The sequence below is a fragment of the Panthera onca genome, chromosome B4 (genome assembly GCF_046562875.1).
Source record: "Panthera onca isolate mPanOnc1 chromosome B4, mPanOnc1 haplotype 2, whole genome shotgun sequence".
Lineage (NCBI taxonomy): Eukaryota > Metazoa > Chordata > Mammalia > Carnivora > Felidae > Panthera > Panthera onca.
The window spans coordinates 60,337,620-60,357,831 of NC_138345.1; the positions used below are offsets into that span (position 1 = coordinate 60,337,620).

A 20,212-nucleotide genomic window follows, 5' to 3' on the forward strand; every position below is an offset into this window, starting at 1 on the left:
TAGGCATCCTTCCAATAATCCCTTTGCTCTGCAATGCTGCAGCAATCCTATAAACGTCACTCGAGTCCTGCCATGCATCACAGACTGACTGTTACTGTTACTTATCTTTTTCTAAGCTGAAGGTAAAGACTGTCTTGAACATCCTTTCATCCTTTGCCTTATTTAGCATAGGGCCCTAGATTCAGTAAGCAGCTGATAAATAGTTGATAATAGAGATAAGGATACTGTTACCACCACATAAGGGGACTTGACACTGATGTTTTATTCCTAAATATCTGGGAAGCTTGTAGGCACTACTTTCCCTAATCTTTCTCATTATATGTGTTCTCTATCGCTTCCTTTAGCTGCAAATCTGACATCACTCTTGTTTAGGGTCTAATAAGAGAGTTTTGGCTTCTAAGACCTTTCCTTCCTATCATGGGACAGAGTACAATCTTCCTCCCCATCTCTCTCTGTCCTTTTCTCTCTTTCAACTGTTTCTTTCTTGAAAACAGTGACAATCATTTTATTAAAGGGCTGGAAGCCAGGGGCTTCCCAGATGTAGAATGAATAATGTTCTCCTTATTTTGGTGGTCAAGATATTCACCACCTGAGGTTTGGCATATTTTATTCCCCCAAGCTGTCACTTCTCTTTTTTAGTGCCTACTGTTTTCCAGGGGCTGTACTGAATGCTTTACACAATTATTCTGCTTCCTACTCACAATGAGCCTGCGAGGTAGACATTCCCCTATTTTGTTCATGAGAAAAGGGAAGCTCAGAGACACTGAGTGACTTACAGATATCTCTCTGTCCCGGCAAAGGTTAAAAAGGAGCACTTTCAAAGCAGATTATTTGACCTAACTCCTGGCTTCATAACAATGTTAGAGAGTGAATTAATAAAATATGCAAAACCTTCCATGGAAAGGTGCTCATTAAAAGGTTCTGATTCCTTTGAGAACATAAATAAACACATATTTACTCCTTTATAAGATTAATTCCTGAAACCTCTGGGTCCTCAATGAAGCCTTTTGCCAATACATTCAAGACATAGGTTTTTCACAGGGATCCAATGCCCTTCTTGATGTAAGTGTCACATCTCAAGACTTGCTGGGCTGGAGGTGGCCTGGTGAGGGGCAGGGAGGATAAACAGGGACCAGTTGGGACAGATGCTGGGGGGCTAGACCCAGATTCAGGCCTCAGGAGCAGTCTTTCTGAGCATCTAGAGATTATGACACTGGATGAGAAGTAGTTCAAGAAAGCTGCCCAGTCATGATACCCAAGATGCAACAGTAGGGATGCCCTATGACTGTGGTTGCTAAAGCTTACAAGATCTTCATGTGTGCCTGCAAGTTCACTTACATTACCCAAAATCTTTAAAAAGGATTTCCCAAAGTGTGGCCCATAAAACACAGTGCTTTGAATATAGAAAAACCTCTGGGATCAAACAAGCGTGAGAAACAAAGTGTATTATTCCCACTCCACCAACGAAATTAGATGATTAAAGCCTCTAAAAATATGAAAAATAAACAAAAAAACCCTTGTAATCAAGAAGCCATATTGAAAACACTTAGGACATGAATATGTTACGAACAATAGAAATGGCAACTCTAGTAATTGAAATTCTAAGAAATTTTTGTTAAAAGAAGAGAGTTAAGATGGTAGTTCAAACACACAGAGTGAAAGGCTTTTTTCCTACAAGAGCGGAAACATGACAAGGTTTTCACACGGAGGCAAAGCAATAGTGCACAAGGCAGAGCTTGCTGCCTCAGATTTATGTCTGTTTCCTCAGAGAAATTGCGAGCTCCTTAGGGGAATGCCAGAGGTGGAACTCAAAAAGAGTTTGAGAAATTGCTAGAGAATTGATCATTAATGGCTACCATCCCCAAGAAGGAACAAGGGTGGGAGTCAAGGCAGCCTGAGGAAGAAGAGTAGAAAAGCACTTGCTCTGAGGTAGAAAGGGAGTGGGAAAGGATGCAGAAAACATACGGATATTCTGGAGAGGAGGCTACACAAAGGAGCTGTCTGGCAGTGAAGAGAACTCCCATCAGGTGGCTTCCTTCATTGCAATAGTGCCGGAGGCTGGGTCACTGCTCACAGAGGGAGCCGGCTGCATTTTGGGAACAGGGCAGAGAGGGAAAGGAACTGAGCAAGACAGAAAACAGCTGTTAGCCTCATATTTTGGGGAGGCAACAGGAAATGTATAAAGTTTTGCTGAGTAACTGTGAGAACCAACGTGAAAAAGAGTCATATACAGTGGTCTTGAAGGGCATGGTCTCTGGAGCCAGACTAACCAGGTTTGGGTTTGAATCCCAGATCCCTCCCTTTTTGAAAGGTGGTAAGAATTAAACTAGGTAATATATGTAAAATGCTTAGAAGAGTTGCCTGGCACATTAGTAAGCACTCATTAAGTATTAGATGTTATTGTTGTTGTTATTAAATTGTGAAGGAACCACTTATAAGAATCTTGTGATTTTCTCCCTCTTTTTTTTTTTCTTGTGATTTGTTTCTTAAAGAAGCATAGGGTTTCTTGGAACAACCATAGATATGAACATAGTCATGAAATGAGGCAAGAACCCAAGGCTGAAGATTGGCCCAGCGGGTACTAAGGGAAGTCACAAGATGGAGGAGTCTGGGTTTCTTCTTTTTAAAAACAATTTTTTTTAATGTTTATTCATTTTTTGAGAGACAGAGAGAGACAGAGCATGAGCGGGGGAGGGGCAGAGAGAGAGGGAGACACAGAATCTAAACCAGGTTCCAGACTCTGAGCTGTCAGCACAGAGCTCGACATGGGGCTTGAACCCATAAACCATGAGATCATGACCTGAGCTGAAGTTGGATGCTGACCTGACTGAACCATCCAGGCACTCCTGGAGTCTGGGTTTCTAATTAGGTAGAGAGCATAGGAAAGTCTAGGAGAAAGTTGGGACATGTACCTTGAGCTTTTAGCTGAGGAAATACTCAGGGTGATGACGAGACCTAAAATATTGACATAGAAAACATGGCTACCATATATACATTTATTCCATTGCTTTGACAAACATTTTTTGAGTGCCTAATGCCAGCCACTCCTAGTGCTGGGGTACAGTTGTCCACAAAGCACACAAACATCCCCGTCTTCATGGAGCCTACATTCTGGCCAGAGGACTAACAGCCACCCACAATACCCTAAACTCCCTCATCAAATGATTGCCTTAATCTTCTTGACAAACCAATTAGGCAGGTATTATCCAAAACATTTTTTCAGACAAAGAAATTAAATTCTGCCACAAACCAATTAGCTAAAGAATGGCAAAGCCAGGTTTGAAACACTGATCTAATTTTAAAGTTCATGCCTATAAAAATTTGTATCTCCATGCTGCTGAATAATTTTGGTGGTTGTAGAGGAAAGTTTTAAGAGTTGGGGCTTCGGATCCCTGAAGTCACCACGTTAGGCCCTTCCAGTGGGTGCTGAGTTCCTCAAGAATGATGGGAGAAGATGAGGTACCAAGGGAAATGTACATTTGGCACTGAAGTCATAGAAGAAGTGAAAGTGGGTTGTAAAGAATGGTAAGAGGAAGTATGGATTTCAAAGGCAAAGAGGTGACGGAGCCATCAAATAGGAGTAGCCCTGGTTCGCAAGATCAACTGCTTCCTCGTTCCTGCTAAGTGGGAGGAAAACGGGAGAAGTCATGTCCTCTGTTGTAGAAGATTTTACTTAAGTGTCTTATTCAGACAAGGAGGTGAAAGGACAGGCATGGCAGAAGCATCTGAGGCTGGAAAGGCATCCCAGAGCATCGTGTCCGTAGGCAGATGGACAGAGGGCTGAATTTAGTTTCCAATAGTTAGCAAAAGCAAGGAAGCTGGGAGATTAGCTGGAGATGTAAGTTAAAAGAAAGCAGGCGAGCTCTGTACACCTGGAACTTTGTGAGAGGGGGTTGAAGGGTTGCACATGCTGCATTCCATGCGGAATGTCAGAGAGGACAAGTCCAACTGCAAACTCGCCTGCCTAGGTGTGTAGCTCTCACAAATGGCCTCTTCTAGGGGAAAGGTGGATCTGGCCTCACCAGAACTTTTCAGGGAAACTTAACTGTCCCCAGTCTACCCCACTGAATTGAGAACATTTTGTGATTACCAGATTGAGAAGAACAAGGATATTAGCAGGTATATACTATTTCACAGCTGTACCGTCTCGTCACAACCTTGCCAGGAGACTTGACATCAAATCCTTGATTATTGGAACCATGCTTTAAAATTCCTGGAACCCCAAATTGTCCGGTTAGCAGAAACTGAAGAGGGCAATCTGAGTGGTCAGGCCTGGAGAAAATCCCCCACAAAATGTAAGTTAGAGATCTCATCAGCTGTCCTTTAAAATAGTTGATCTGTTTCTTTTGATTAATGGTTCTCCAAATTTATAATGTTAAAGGTTTTGGTGAGGCTGGGGGAAGGAGGAGGGGTTCATTCCAGTTGCACCAAACAGCCCTAGAGACCAAAGGTATAAACACATAGCAACGAAGAGATAGGGTGTAGGGAGGAGAAGAGGGATTCTCGTTTCAATGGTCTAGAGCGTAATATTTTCAAACTTTCATACATATATGAATCACCTGGGATCTTGTGAAAATGCAGACGCTGATTCAGTGAGACAGGGTAGGACCTGAGATTCTGCATGTTTAGCAAGCTCCCAGGTGGTGCTGATACTGCAGGTGTGCAAACCACACCGTGAGTAATGAGGACCTACACTACATAACTCGTCAAGAGTTAGTTTCAGGGGCGCCTGGCTGGCTTGATCAGTAGCACAATGTGACTCTTGATCTGGAGGTCTTGAGTCCAAGACCCACACTAGGTGTAGAGATTACTAAAAAAAAGTTAGCCTCAAAAGATAGCTTGTTTTTGAGATGAGAAGGTTATTAAGTAACCCATCAAAACATATTGGGCATCAAATGTACATATAACAGTAGGATAATTGCCACCTTCATAGCCAGAACTTGCAGGTTTAAATCTTGATTCTACCATTTTCTAGCAATAAAATTTGGGCAAATCATGGACCATCTCTGAGTCTCAGTTTCTGCATCTAAAAAATAGAGGCAAGGGGCACCTGGGTGGCTCAGTCAGTTGAGCGTCCGACTTCGGCTCAGGTCATGATCTGGCGGTCTGTGAGTTCGAGCCCCACATCGGGCTCTGTGCTGGCAGCTCAGAGCCTGGAGCCTGCTTTCGATTCTGTGTCTCCCTCTCTCTCTGCCCCTCCCCTGATCATGCTCTGTCTCTCTCTCTGTCCAAATAAATAAACATTAAAAAAAAAATTTTTTTTAAATAGAGGCAATAAGATCTGCCTGGGTTGCCTGACCATACAGGGTGGATGTGAGGATCAAATGAAACAACTTAGTGAAAGTTCTTAAGAAACTGAAGGTGCTGCACATGTGAAGCACTATTATTATTATTATTATTATTATTATTATTATTTTGAAGCTAAAAAAACCTGACTAATAGCTCCCATTTCTACTCTTATTCACTGTATCTAGTTGATTCACTCTGGCAAACACCCATCATCACAGAAGAAGGTGATGGTCTAGAACAAGTGTTGGCAAACTTTTTCTGTAAAGAGCAGGATCGCAAATATTTTAGGTTTTGCAGGCCAGGTAGTAAATATCTTAGGCTTTGCATGCCAAATTTACATCGCTCTTGCAACCATTCAACTCGGTCATTGCAGCACAAAACAGTCATAGACAATATGTAAAGGAATGGGTGTGGCTGTGTTCCAATAAAATGTTATTTACAGAAACAGGGGGCAGGATGGATTTGGCCTGCAGGCTATAGTTTGCTGATTCCTGGGCTAGAAAATCTGTGTTGTTCAATATGGTAGCCACAGGCCACATATGGCTAATTGAATTTAAATTTATTTAGGTTAAAAAGTTTCAATTCCTCGGTTGCATTAGCACATCTCAAGGGCTCAGTAGACATAGATGGCTGGGACCCACTGTATTGAACAGTGTAGAGAAGATTTCCAACATCACAGAAAATTTTATTCGGAAGCCCTGAGCTAGATCATCTTTTGGGGTGGGGAAGAAATCCCTTATAAGTAGCTGTGAGGACGTGGAAATTCTGAGTCTTAGTTTGGCTAGTTAACCAGTATGACTCTAAGTAAATCACACCATCTCCCAGAGCTTAGGACACATAAAACAGGAATAATACCTTCCTCACTGTGTTGTTGTGGGAACTGAATAAGATAATATGTGAAAAGCATTGTAATCTTGTTAGGTGCTGCACAAACATAAGCCATCATTAGGATTCTGTTATTTGAAATAAGAGAAAATGTATGGATGCAGAATTGGTGTAGGTACTTGAATTGAGAGAAACAGGTTTTCTTTTGAATCACCCAATGGAAACTATTAGGATGTCAAAGAATTGTCAAAGTCAGGAAATATTATTTGCACAGTATTCTAGTTCTTGGACAGGAAAGAGACATGAAACCAGGCAGATTTCATGGCCATTCATCTTTCAAAGCTAGGAACTGCCTTAGTAATGCTCAGCACCTTCAGGAAACAGATGAAACTGTCCAGATAGGATCTGTGATGAAATTGGGCAGGTCACAGTGTCCCTCCTGAAAGAGATCAAAGTTTCAGTCTTTTTTGTCACTCTCAAAGTTAAGAAGGATGGAGCTATCTCACATCAAAGGTTCTAGTCTTTCCCTTTGCTTCTCCCTCACAAGGGTCCCCTCTGTACCACATCCACTGTGGATCCCCCCCACTGGTCAAGGACAAAGCTCAGTTTTGCCACAGAGTGATGGCCAGGGTGTTGGCTGCCCAGATGGTTCCAAAATATCTGTGGTTCCCAGCGCCTCTTTCCTCCTACCATTCCTTTTTCTTTTCTCTTTAATTTTTTTATTACATTTATTTATTTTTGAGAGACAGAGTGAGACAGAGCGCAAGTGGGGCGGGGTAGGGGGAGCAGAGAGAGGAGACACAGAATCGGAAGCAGTCTCCAGGCTTTGAGCAAGCGTTCAGCACAGAGCCTGACGTGGGGCTCGAACCGACAAACCATGAGATCATGACGTGAGCCGAAGTCAGACACTTAATTGACTGAGCCACCCAGGCACCCCTCTTTAATATTTATTCATTTTTGAGAGAGAGAGAGAGAGAGAGAGGGAGCTTGTGGGGGAGGGGCAGAGGGCGAGGGAGAGAGAATCCAAAGCAGTCTCCACACTGTCAGCACAGAGCCCAACAGGTGCTTGATCTCAAGAACAGCAAGATCATGACCTGAGCTGAAACCAAGGGTGGGATGCTCAACCAACTAAGCCACCCAGGCACCTCTCCTCCTACCATTCTTAATCCCAGCCATAGTTCACCCTTCTAGGAAAATCCCTGCCATCCTTTGCCTTCCATTAGCCTATATTCCCCCTCGGTCCCTCAGGGTTTCTGTCTCTCAGGGTTCTGGGGGGCCAGGATACCCTCCAGAGAAGAAGGTATATCCTTTTGGTGATGGGTATAATCCCTTTGATTTCTGCCAATAAGTGGGAGTTATGTTTCATAGGGATCCTTTCTTATAGCTTTTCACATGAGCTTTCTAGAAGCTTCCTCACATCTCTCTGCCTCCTTTCTATTTCCTCTCCCCTTTCTTTTCCGCACTACCTCACTACTCTAACACTTAACTCCTCTGCCCTCTGCTAACACTTGCCTATCTGGCTGGAAGGAAATGCCCCTTATACACAGCTGGTGGTGGTGTACATTGTTTCAACCTTTAGGAAAGCAATTTGGAAATATTTTTCTAAGTCCTTAAAGATGCATATACACCTCGACCCAGTTGCTTCACCTCTAAGGAAGTATTATAAGTAAATAATAGAGATGTGCTGAAAATTACTAAGCAAGGATATTCATTACTATATTATTGATATTAAAAAATTAGAAATGACCTAGTTGTCAACAACAGAAAAAGAATAAAACAAATATCAAATTTAGAAATAAAAATAAATACAACAAAATATTAGGAGTGGTTTTGTCTGGATATCTCGGGTATCTCTGGTCATCTCCAGAGTACCAGTGATTTCTATTTCCTTCTTTCTCCTTTTCCATTTTTTGTGCATATACATGATCAGAAAGAGATTATAAAAACCAACCCATTTCCCTAGCCTGGCTCTTATACATTGCTCTATAATATTCCCATTCAAGGATTTAAAATACACGTTTGTAGGCTCAGACAACCCTCATGTTAACCAGAGAAGTCCTAAGAACAGCCACACACACAGACTTTCCTGTATATATCTGAACAGAGAAACCTAAGAGCTTACTTTGGGGTCCCTTATAACTGATGGCCAGTTTTGGAAGGAGAGGGGTTGAGACCAAACTTCCTGAAATAGGCCTGTTATCAGTGTATCAGTGCAGGGAATGTAGTTGCCATCCTGCTAAGAAAGCCCTCTTGTTGCCATCATTGTCCCTGCAGTGCTGAAGAAATGGCTCTTATGAAGCTAAGTGACAGGATGTCTCTGCAGATGAAGACAGTTGGAAAGGAACAACAGTTTACTGAGAAAAACAATGGCTTTCTCCAAAATACGGATGTGGCTGAAGGTGCAATGCAGAAGTAAGTGAGGGCTGAGCTCTCAGGAACAGTCTCTGTCTGGAGACTTAGTTGGGACAGTAGGATGCAAACAATGAGATTTTCAAGTTCAGGGGTGGGGTTGACATTCTTCTCTACAATTCTTTTAATTTTGACCTCATGAATATTTATTGGAAGACACTAAAGGGGCCTATGGTCATAAACCAGGTGGACATCAGTTGAATAGAAATGGTTAAGGTTCTAATCTCAATTTACAAAAATACTTTGTTTTGTGCTTTTATTATCTTCATGTGGAAAATATATAAACCATTTACAATACTTTCTAGAGTAGAAAAAGCACAAAATATTCAGACAAATAAACATACGCATTGGTTAATACATGATAAAAATGTGTTCTAATATATACCAACAGTTAACAACCTTTTTCAATAGGAAGAAATGTGTTAAAGTAAAAGACTTCCCAGAATCCTCATGTGTCAAAAAACCTATTATGACATCAACGATGTTTTTATTTTTTTTTAATTTTTTTTTTAACGTTTTATTTATTTTTGAGACAGAGAGAGACAGAGCATGAACAGGGGAGGGTCAGCGAGAGGGAGACACAGAATCTGAAACAGGCTCCAGGCTCTGAGCTGTCAGCACAGAGCCCGACGCGGGGCTAGAACCCACGGACCGCGAGATCATGACCTGAGCTGAAGTCGGCCGCCCAACCGACTGAGCCACCCAGGCGCCCCTCAACGATGTTTTTAAATGCATTTACAATTTATTAATACCAGTAGTATATACCTTTGGAAACTTTAAGCAGTATTTCTGGAAGCAATATTTGTTCAGTCTATAGAAATGTTTAGATTCCCTGTATAGATTCCAGAACCCCTTTCTATACAGGGTAGGTGTAAAGTGTACCCCACCTCAGGGTTCAAAACCCACAGACTGGAAACTCCTGCCATAGACCTCCATCACAATGTATTGCGATTCACTCAGATGTATATGTGAGTGTGTGTGTACATATCCACACACATGCGCTCCAGATAATAACAGTAATCCAATAGGAAATGGGCAAAGAATTTCAATACATTACCATAGAACAGGAAATGCAAATGGATTTTATACATATACGCAAAAATGCTCAACCTCGCTAATAGAAAAAAGATTAAAACTAAACAGAGATACCAGTTGAAGCATATGGGATTGACAAAGGTGAAAAAACTTTAATAATACATGATTGTAGAAAAGGAGTGGAAAACAGGCACTCTCATCATTTTTGTTGGAAGTGTAAATGGATTCAACCTCTTTAAGGCATAACTTAAAATCTATGATAAAATCTTTGATAAAATCTGTCACAATTTAAAATATATGTATCTACTGACCCAGCAATTCTATTTTTAGGTTATCCAATAGATATATTTGTACACATACATACACATCGACCCATAGATGTATAGGGATATTCACTGCAACACTGTTCGTAGTTAACAATTAACTGGAAATAATCTACATATGCATTAATGAAGAACTGATTAGCAAATTGGTATATGGCCCCACAATGAAGTACCACATAACCATTTGAAAATGAGGCAGCTCCCGGGGAGCCTGGGTGGCTCAGTCGGGTAAGTGGCCAACTTTGGCTCAGGGCATGATCTCACGGTTCGTGAATACAAGCCCCGTGTAGGGCTCTGCCCTGACAGCTCAGAGCCTAGAGCCTGCCTCGGACTCTGTGTCTCCCTCTCTCCGCCCCTTCGCCGCTTGCACTCTGTCTCTCTCTCTCTCTCTCTCAAAAATTAATAAACATTTAAAAAATTAAAAATAAAAATAAAATGAGACAGCTCTATATGTACTAATATGAAATGGACTCCAAGAGGTTGTTAAAAAAGAAATATAAGGTGCAGAATAATGTGTATAATATCCTCTCATGTATATTTAAAAAGGCTTATATATCTACATAAACATAGCTTGTTTATGCATGGAATCTCTGTGGAAGGAGAAAAAAGGAACTAGTATATGTGGGGCAGACATTAGGCAACTAGAGATCAAGATGGTAACACAGACTTTCTCCATTCTGCATGGTCTTTTGAACCACACAACACTTTTCAACTCTACTTTTTTAAAAAGAGTATTTATTATTTGTTTATTTTACACACACACCTGCACGCACGCAGGCACACAGCTGTAATGGCTTTGGAATTTGCAATCTCACTGTTCAATCACTTATTGATTCAGTCAGCAAATACTTATCCCGCCTCTCTATTCCTGTTTTGTGCATTATACCATGGTAGACATTATTCACACAGGGTGAAATCAGTACTCCTTGGAGCCGGGAAAGATTCCCGTGTTCTCCCTCTAGAGATGTTTAGGTCGAGCCTAAACTATAGACCTAAGGCATAATAACAGCATCTGTTTTGATTGTGTGGCTTGCAGTTTGCAGAGGGAATTTACCAAAATGGACCGCATATTGGACAGATCAGATGATGAGAGCAACATTTTCTCTGAAAAGCCTCAAAGTGACTTCCATCATGTGACAGAGACTACAAAATGGGTAAGGGAAGATGTAAGCATCACAGTGGGTGAAGAGAGGAACTTTGTATCTCAAATCTCAAGGTGGCAAGGAAAGATCTGAGGGTTTCCCCCAAAGTAGGTGCGGGGTGTTCAGAGCTTGAGACCAGGAGGGAGGGAGCGTCTCCTCTGAGGGCTGCTGTTATCACGTGAGGGATTTGCTAACCTTTCCACACAAAAGCACAAAAACATTTGTGCATTCTATGTTACTTTTGTCCTTGGGATTTGTGAAATAACTGTGACATTTTTCACCCTAGAGTAAATTGCCGTGTGTAAAATCGCCCTCTGCTCACAGGCTGTCTTCCAACAGGAAGCACCAGAGAGATCTATTTACTCTTAATTCAGGCTGACCATCTCCCAGTCTTTGAAATTCAGTCACTCAGCTGACATGGAATGGAGGAAATTCCAACAAACGCCAGAGATTGTCCCGGGAAGGGTTTATGTTTTCACTACCATCTAGATCAAAGCGGAGGCATGGCTGAGACAGACCCAGTTTATTATCGATGAGCAAATCTCTCCATAGATCCCCCAGGCCATTGGCCTTTGGTTTCAACCAGTCAGAAAAACATAAAAGAAGGCTAGAGTGAGAATGTCCACACCCAGGCTTATGCAGCCCCCACAGGAAGCTCAGGATTCATCTCTTTGTCTACTTTTCCTTTGAATATATTTTGGATTCAGGGCTGGCTAATTCTGTAAATCCATAGAAGGAAAAGTCCCAAAAGAATATTGTAAGCTGGACTTTACCTTTGAGGACTCTTCAGTAAGTAAACATAGAAACAAAGAAGTAGAAGGGGATACAAGGCATGAGGGGATGGAGTTAGAAGTTGGAGAATAGATATAATGAGACAGACAAGAAGTGAAAGGAAAGACAGAAAGACAGCCAGCCAGCCAAACACCTTTTATGGAAAAAAAGAATAATAGGTACTGAATTAGAAGGGGAGACTTATGATGGGGTTTTTTAGCAAGGCTGAGGATGAGAAAAGGAAATCGGGAAATTAAGGTGTGAGGCTCTATGGTCTTAGGGAACATGAATTGAAGGTATTACTCTATAAATAGTATCATCTGATTTTTTTTTTTTGGAGGGGTCTTGTCCCTGGACTCCAAGGGCTGTTACCATTAGACCCACCGAATCCTGTCAGTCAGTGAACATCCCTTGTGGACTCAGTATAGAATAAGTGTAATTAGAGAATAAAATTATTCACTCTGTAAGAGTTTACCAAACAGTCCACATTCTCAGGGTATAAGGCAAAAAGACTATTTCTTACAAACTTCAAGTCAGAGTATCTGTTTCACAAAGGCTTTAAAATTTTTTTGGCTATATTTCTTTATGTCAATTTATTTATAGGGAAAATTCTACAATCATATAAGAATAAATCACATGCAGTTACACAATTAATGTGTTAATAAATTAAGATCTTTGCCAATAAAAGGACAAATATATGACTTCTTTAGGAAAAAGCAGTTTTGTCTTATTCCCTGAAAGCAAACCAGAAGGTCTTTAATTTGCATAACTTCACATTTTTTTATGAGACCGTGAGATTTAAAGGTTCAGAAAAAGGACAGAGTTAACAGAAGTTTTTTAAAAAATCAGTTGGCTTAATTAACAAAATAGACTTTAACCAGACTGCCAAAATTGCCGTATCTAGCCATCAAAACCCCCAAAATATTTAGAAACGAGTATTTTGTCTGGTTTCACATTTTCCAATCTCTGGCACTGCTATGTATAGTGTTGATTTCGGATGCCAGGTGAGTGAGCACACTTTCCTGTTTCCTGCTTTCGTCTGCATCTCTCACAGGCAGAATGCATTTGCCTACTACTGAAGTCTATTTATTTATTTTCTGTAACTGGAAGTTTGTACCTCTCCACCCCTTTACCTACTTTGCTCCTCCCCTCTGGCAACCAACAGCTTTTTCTCTGTATTTATAAATCCGTTTCTGTTTGTTTTGTTTATTTAATTGTTTTGTTTTTTAGACTCCACACATAAGTGAAATCATATGGTATTTGTCTTTGTCTGACTTACCTCACTTAACATAATGCCCTCTAGGTCCATCCACGTTGTCACAAATGGTAAAATCTCGTCTTTTCTTTGGTGGAATAATATTCCCTTGTGTGTGTGTATGTGTGTATGTATACATACATATAATAAATATGTAAATAAACAAATAAATAAATCAGTTTCTTTATTTGTATTTCTATTGCTTCATTATTAGTGTATAAGAATGCTACTGATTTCTATACATTGATTTTGTATTTTGCGACTTTGCTGAATTCATGTACCAGTTCTAGCAGAGTTTTGGTGGAATCTATTGGGTTTTCCATATATAATATCATGTCATCTGCAAAAAGTGAAAGCTTGACTTCATCTTTGCCAATTTTGATGCCTTTGATTTCCTTTTGTTGTCTGATTGCTGATGTTAGCACTTCCAACACTATGTTAAACAACAGCAGTGAGAGTGGACCTCCCTGTCGTGTTCCTGATCTCAGGGAGAAAGCTCTCAGTTTTTCCCCATTGAGGATGATGTTAGCTGTGGGCTTTTCATAAATGGCTTTTCTGATATTTAAGTATGTTCCTTCTATCCTGACTGTCTCGAGTGTTTTTATTAAGAAAGGATGCTGAATTTTGTCAAATGCTTTTTCTGCATCGATTGACAGGATCATATGGTTCTTATCTTTTCTTTTATTAATGTGATGTATCACGTTGATTGATTTGCGAATGTTGAACCAGCCCTGTAGCCCAGGAATGAATCCCACTTGATCATGGTGTATAATTCTTTTTATATGCTGTTGAATTCGATTTGCTAGTATCTTATTGAGAATTTTTGCACCTATATTCATCAGGGATATTGGCCTGTAGTTCTCTTTTTTTGCTGGGTCTCTGTCTGGTTTAGGAGTCAAAGTAATGCTGGCTTCATAGAATGAGTCTGGAAGTTTTCCTTCCCTTTCTATTTTTTGGAACAGCTTGAGAAGGATAGGTATTATCTCTGCTTTAAATGTCTGGTAGAATTCCCCAGGGAAGCCATCTGGTCCTGGACTCTTATTTGTTGGGAGATTTTTGATAACTGATTCAATTTATTTGCTGGTTATAGGTCTGTTCAAGTTTTGTATTTATTCCCGTTTGAGTTTTGGAAGTGAGTGGGTGCTTAGGAATTTGTCCATTTCTTCCAGGTTGTCCAGTTTGTTGGCATATAATTTTTCATAGTATTCCCTGATAATTGCTTGTATTTCTGAGGGATTGGTTGTAATAATTCCATTTTCATTCATGATTTTATCTATTTGGGTCATCTCCCTTTTCTTTTTGAGAGGCCTGGCTAGAGGTTTATCAATTTTGTTTATTTTTTCAAAAAACCAACTCTTGGTTTCGTTGATCTGCTCTATAGTTTTTTAGATTCTATATTGTTTATTTCTGCTCTGATCTTTATTATTTCTCTTCTTCTGCTGGGTTTAGGCTGCCTTTGCTGTTCTGCTTCTATTTCCTTTAGGTGTGCTGTTAGATTTTGTATTTGGGATTTTTCTTGTTTCTTGACATAGGCCTGGATTGCAATGTATTTTCCTCTTAGGACTGCCTTCACTGTATCCCAAAGCGTTTGGATTGTTGTATTTTCATTTTCATTTGTTTCCATATGTTTTTTAATTTCTTCTCTAATTACCTGGTTGACCCATTCATTCTTTAGTAGGGTGTTCTTTAACCTCCATGCTTTTGGAGGTTTTCCAGGCTTTTTCCTGTGGTTGATTTCAAGCTTCATAGCATTGTGGTCTGAAAGTATGCATGGTATGATCTCAATTCTTGTATACTTATGAAGGGCTGTTTTGTGACCCAGTATGTGATCTATCTTGGAGAATGTTCCATGTGCACTCGAGAAGAAAGTATATTCTGTTGCTTTGGGATGCAGAGTTCTAAATAGATCTGTCAACTCCATCTGATCCAGTGTATCATTCAGGGCCCTTGTTTCTTTATTGATCCTGTGTCTAGTTGATGTATCCATTGTTGTAAGTGGAGTATTAAAGTCCCCTGCAATTACCACATTCTTATCAATAAGGTTGCTTATGTTTGTGAGTAATTGTTTTATATATTTGGGGGCTCCTGTATTCGGCACATAGACATTTATAATTGTTAGCTCTTCCTGATGGATAGGCCCTGTAATTATTATATAATGCCCTTCTTCACCTCTTGTTACAGCCTTTAATTTAAAGTCTAGTTTTTCTGATATAAGTATGGCTACTCCAGCTTTCTTTCCACTTCCAGTAGCATGATAGATAGTTCTCCATCCCCTCACTCTCAATCTGAAGGTGTCCTCAGGTCTAAAATGAGTCTCTTATAGACGGCAAATAGATAGGTCTTGTTTTTTTATCCATTCTGATACCCTATGTCTTTTGGTTGGAGCATTTAGTCCATTTACATTCAGTGTTATTATAGAAAGATATGGGTTTAGAGTCATTGGTGATGTCTGTAGGTTTCATGCTTGTAGTGATGTTTCTGGTACTTTGTGGTCCTTGCAACATTTCACTCACAGACTCCCCCTTAGGATCTCTTGTAGGGCTGGTTTAGTGGTGATGAATTCCTTCAGTTTTTGTTTGTTTGGGAAGACCTTTATCTCTCCTTCTATTCTGAATGACAGACTTGCTGAATAAAGGATTATGGGCTGCTCATATTTTTCCTGCTCATCACGTTGAAGATTTCCTGCCATTCCTTTCTGGCCTGCCAAGTTTCAGTAGATAGATCTGCCACTAGTCTTATCGTCTCCCTTTATATGTTAGAGTGTGTTTATCCCTAGCTGCTTTCAGAATTTTCTCTTTATCCTTGTATTTTGCCAGTTTCACAATGTTATGTTGTGCAAAAGATCGATTCAAGTTACGTCTGAAGGGAGTTCTCTGTGCCTCTTGGATTTCAATGCCTTTTTCCTTCCCCAGATCAGGGAAGTTCTCAGCTATGATTTAAGTACACCTTCAGCCCCTTTCTCTCTCTCTTCCTCTTCTGGAATTCCTATGATATGCATATTGTTGCGTTTCATTGCAACACTTAGTTCTCTAATTCTCCCCTCATACTCCTGGATTTTTTTATCTCTCTTTTTCTCAGCTTCCTCTTTTTCCATAATTTTATCTTCTAATTCACCTATTCTCTCCTCTGCCTCTTCAATCCGAGCTGTGGTTGCCTCCATTTTATTTTGCACCTCATTTATAGCATTTTTAGCTCCTCATGACTATTTCTTAGTCCCTTGATCTCTGTAGCAATAGATTCTCTGCTGTCCTCTATGCTTTTTTCAAGCCCAGCGATTAATTTTATGACTATTATTCTAAATTCTTGTTCCGTTATATTGCTTAAATCGTTTTTGATCAATTCGTTAGCTGTCGCTACTTCCTGGAGTTTCTTTTGCAGAGAATTCTTCTGTTTCATCATCTTGGGTAGTCCTGTGGTGGCTCCAAACTGCAGGGCACTTCCCCTGTGGGGTCCAGAGTAACTTGTGTTGGTGGGAGGGGTTGCAGTCAAACCAGATGTTGTCCCCAGCCCACCACTGGGGCCACAGTCAGACTGGTGTGTACCTTATCTTCCCCTCTCCCAGGAGCAGGACTCACTGTGGAGTGGTGTGGTCCCTGTCTGGGCTACTTGCACACTGCCAGGCTTGTGGTGCAGCCTGGATGGGATCTGGTGTATCAGCCGGGGTGGATCTGCAAGGTGCACAGGGGCGGGAGGGGCAGGCTCAGCTCGCTTTGTCGATGGTGGTCCCCTGCAGGAGGGCCCTGTAGCACTGGGAGGGAGGCAGGCCCATTGGAGGGATGGATCCACAGAAGTACAGCGTTGGGTGTTTGTCCGGTGCAAGCAAGTTCGGTGATGGGAATTGGTTCCCTTCGGGTTTTCGGCTGGGGGGTGGGAGAGGGAGATGGCATTGGCCAGCGCCTTTGTTCCCCCTCCAAACTGAGCTCTGTCTTCCGGGGCTTAACACCTCTCCCTCCCGGTGTCCTCTCGCCCTCCCGCTCTCCAAGCGGAGCTGTTGATCTATAACATTCCAGATGTTACATCCCGCTGGCTGTCAGAACTCACTCCGTCCGGCCCCTCCGCTTTTGCAAGTCAGACTCAGGGCTCTGCCTTGCCAGGAGGGCTGCCCCTCCACCACCCCGGCTCCCTCCTTCCAGTCCGTGTAGTGCGCACCGCCTCTCCGCCCTTCCTACCCTCTTCCGTGGGCCTCTTGTCTACGCTTGGCTCCGGAGAGTCCGTTCTGCCAGCCTTCTGGCAGTTTTCTGGGTTACGTAGGCAGATGTGGGTGGAATCTAAGTGATCAGCAGGACACAGTGAGCCCAGCGTCCTCCTACGCTGCCATCTTCTCTGGTCTGTACCACATCTTTTTTATCCATTCATCTGTTGATAGACGCTTAAGTTTCTTCCATATCTTGGCCATTGTAAATAATGCTGCAGTGAACACAGGAAGTCTATTTATTTTAAAACCATGTACTGAACATCCACTGTGTTGTAGGCACTGTAAAGTGTTGAGACTATCTCTACCTATCTAAAATCCTTTCCCCTCACACACTAGTTGGGACTCAGACAAGAAAATGGCTCTGCATGATAAATCCACGCCGGAAGTAGCAGATGTGGTACAAAGTACATGGCAGGTGCTGTACAGGCAGATGACCAGGAAAATGAAAACTGAGTTTTGCAGGGTGAACTGGATGAAAGAAAAGCATTTCAGAAAGAAGGGACAGTACATGCAAAGACAAAGGGGCTAAAGAGAACTTGTGTTCTGAGAGGAAGGGTGGAAGAAAAGGAGCGATGAGCAAGCAGGCAGGCAGGACACTATGGGGGGATATAGCGCAGGACGCAGGCTGTAGCCAGGGCGCCAATAGGATTCAGGAAGTGATGAGGACCAAAGCAAGGCACTGACTAGCAGCCATGGAGATGGAGAGAAAAGGACACAGGTTTAAAAGATAGGTGCTATTGGGCTTGGACACCAAGTGGTGTGACATGAGTAATGAAGAGGGAAAAGAATATCTCCCATGAAAACTCAAGGACATCTTTCAGGGTTTCTGCAGAGGCATCGAGATGAATAGGGAGAACATATGCAAGGATGGGAACCTGGACAAGGTAGAGGGGAAATACAATAAGTTCAATTTTTTGCTTGATGAGTTTGAGGTGCCTATGGAACACCCAAATAGAGGCATATGAGCTTTTCAAAGAGCTGCACATAAATGGAAAGTAATGCCCTCAGGCTTTGTATTTCATGCAAGCACACTTTTAGTTTATTATTAAAACACACACACACACACACACACACACACACACACACCTCTTTATTTGTTCAATCCTGAAGCTTTTAAAAAATATTTCATTTCTACTTCCTGGCTTTGACTCTTTTGCAGTGTATTAACCATTACAGTAAACCAATTGATGAAAATGAGAAATGTTGTAGATTTTTTTGGACATAGACAGAACCCTGGAGATGATCTGATCCAATTTTGTTCTTCCAGAACAGGAAACTGAGCTTTAGAGTGGTTAGGTGGTTCCACAGCCACAGGAGTAGAACAAGGCTTAGAACTCAGGTCCCCCATACCCAGTGAAGTGTTCTTCCTCAACATCACAGTGTTGCTGCTGCCTTTGAATAGCGTGGCAAAAGATTAGGTGGGAAGAAATTGAAGTTATGAATGTTTTTATTCGCAAAGAAGTAGCTAAGCAGAGTTATATAGCACTCGGAAAATCTAGCCTGTTTCTTCATCCGTAAGTGTGATAATAATCCTTACCTCACTGGCAAGGGGCCACTGGGCCATGGAAGTGATAGGGATGAGATATTTCTTAATGTGAATCCAAGGACTAGATATGATGAAAATAGTCATAGCCTTGGAATCAGAAAACCTACTTCAAGTTCTAGTCCACATACTTATTGGCCATATGGATTGGTTTCCCAAGGCTGCTGTAGCAAATTACCACAAATTTGGTGACTTAAAACAACACAAAAGGTATTCTTTCATAGTTCTAGAGGCCAGAAGTTTGAAAAAAGGGATCAGCAGGGTCATGCTTTCTCTGGACACTCTACAGGAGAATCCTGCCGTGCCTCTTCCAGCTTTTGGAGCCTCCAGGCATTCCTTGGCTTGTGGCAGCTCTGTCTTCTCATGACTTCTTCCTCTCTGTGGGTGTTTTCTGTCTCTCATTAGGACACCTGTCATTGGATTTAGGGTCTAGGTAATTCAAGATAATCTCATCTTAAGACCCTTAACTTAATTATATCCGTAAAGACTCTTTTCCAAATAAGGTCACAGTCTCGGGGTCTTAGTATTAGGACATGGACATATCTTTTTGGAGAGACCACTTAATCCACTATATCATATAGCCTTGGACTAATCACTGATATGAATTCCCTAGGAGATTTCAATACCTGACTTTATCCACTGAAGTCCATCATGGGAATTAAAAGAAAGAATGCACATGAAAGAGGTTTGTAAAGAGTTATGTGAATGTCGGTTATTCCTGTTGACATGGCCAGTAATTTATACAGACATTTCAGTAAGAGACTGATCTGCACTCCAAATTTTTCTCCTTTCAGTTTAAAAATAGTTTTGCTGAAACACAAAAATTTCAGACCAAAATTTCAGACTTCCTTAAAGAACAGAGAAATATTTCACAATGTAGTCACTAAAGAAGAGAAATGTTCAAAGATAAATGATTAATTGTGTGCATGAACAGAAGTGAAGTATCAGAAAATGGTTGAAATGTTTTTGTAGAACAAGGCAAAGAATAAGGAAACAAAGAAATAAAATTCTTGGGTCAGACTGATAGAGTAGGCTTTTCCCCCCTTATAACTCCTTATTATGAAAAATTTTAAATAAAATGAAAACTTAAAGATATACAAGGATCAATCATATACTCCCACTTAGATTTTGAAATTGTTAGCATTTGTCACATTTGCTTTATCTTTTTATTTTATTTTATTTTATTTTAGAGAGAGAAAGAACGCGAGCAGGAGAAAGGGAGGAGGGAGAGAGAGAGAGAGAGAGAGAGGGAGAATCCCAAGCAGGCTCCATTCTCAGTACAGAGCTAAAAGCAGGGGCTCAATCCCACAACCCTGGGATCATGACCTGAGCCAAAATCAAGGGTCAGATGCTCAACTACTGAGCCACCCAGGCACCCCTGTTTTATCTTTATATATGTAAATAGATGGAATTTTTTGATCCTTT

General features: G+C 41.1%; 1 protein-coding gene across 2 annotated transcripts in view; it reads left to right on the forward strand.

Annotated features, from left to right (window-relative positions):
* Nucleotides 1-3,916: 3,916 nt before the first annotated feature.
* Nucleotides 3,917-20,212, forward strand: part of SMCO2 (single-pass membrane protein with coiled-coil domains 2) — a 33,330-nt gene continuing 17,034 nt past the window's right edge. The window contains exons 1-3 of one of the 2 annotated variants that reach the window (XM_060658082.3): nucleotides 3,917-4,295; nucleotides 8,389-8,526; nucleotides 10,918-11,035. In XM_060658082.3, the coding sequence (XP_060514065.2) occupies nucleotides 8,399-8,526; nucleotides 10,918-11,035 (246 nt within the window). In that variant the 5' untranslated portion in view covers nucleotides 3,917-4,295; nucleotides 8,389-8,398. The remainder of the gene's footprint in view (nucleotides 4,296-8,388; nucleotides 8,527-10,917; nucleotides 11,036-20,212) is intronic. The other variant, XM_060658083.3, reaches the window with a different exon arrangement.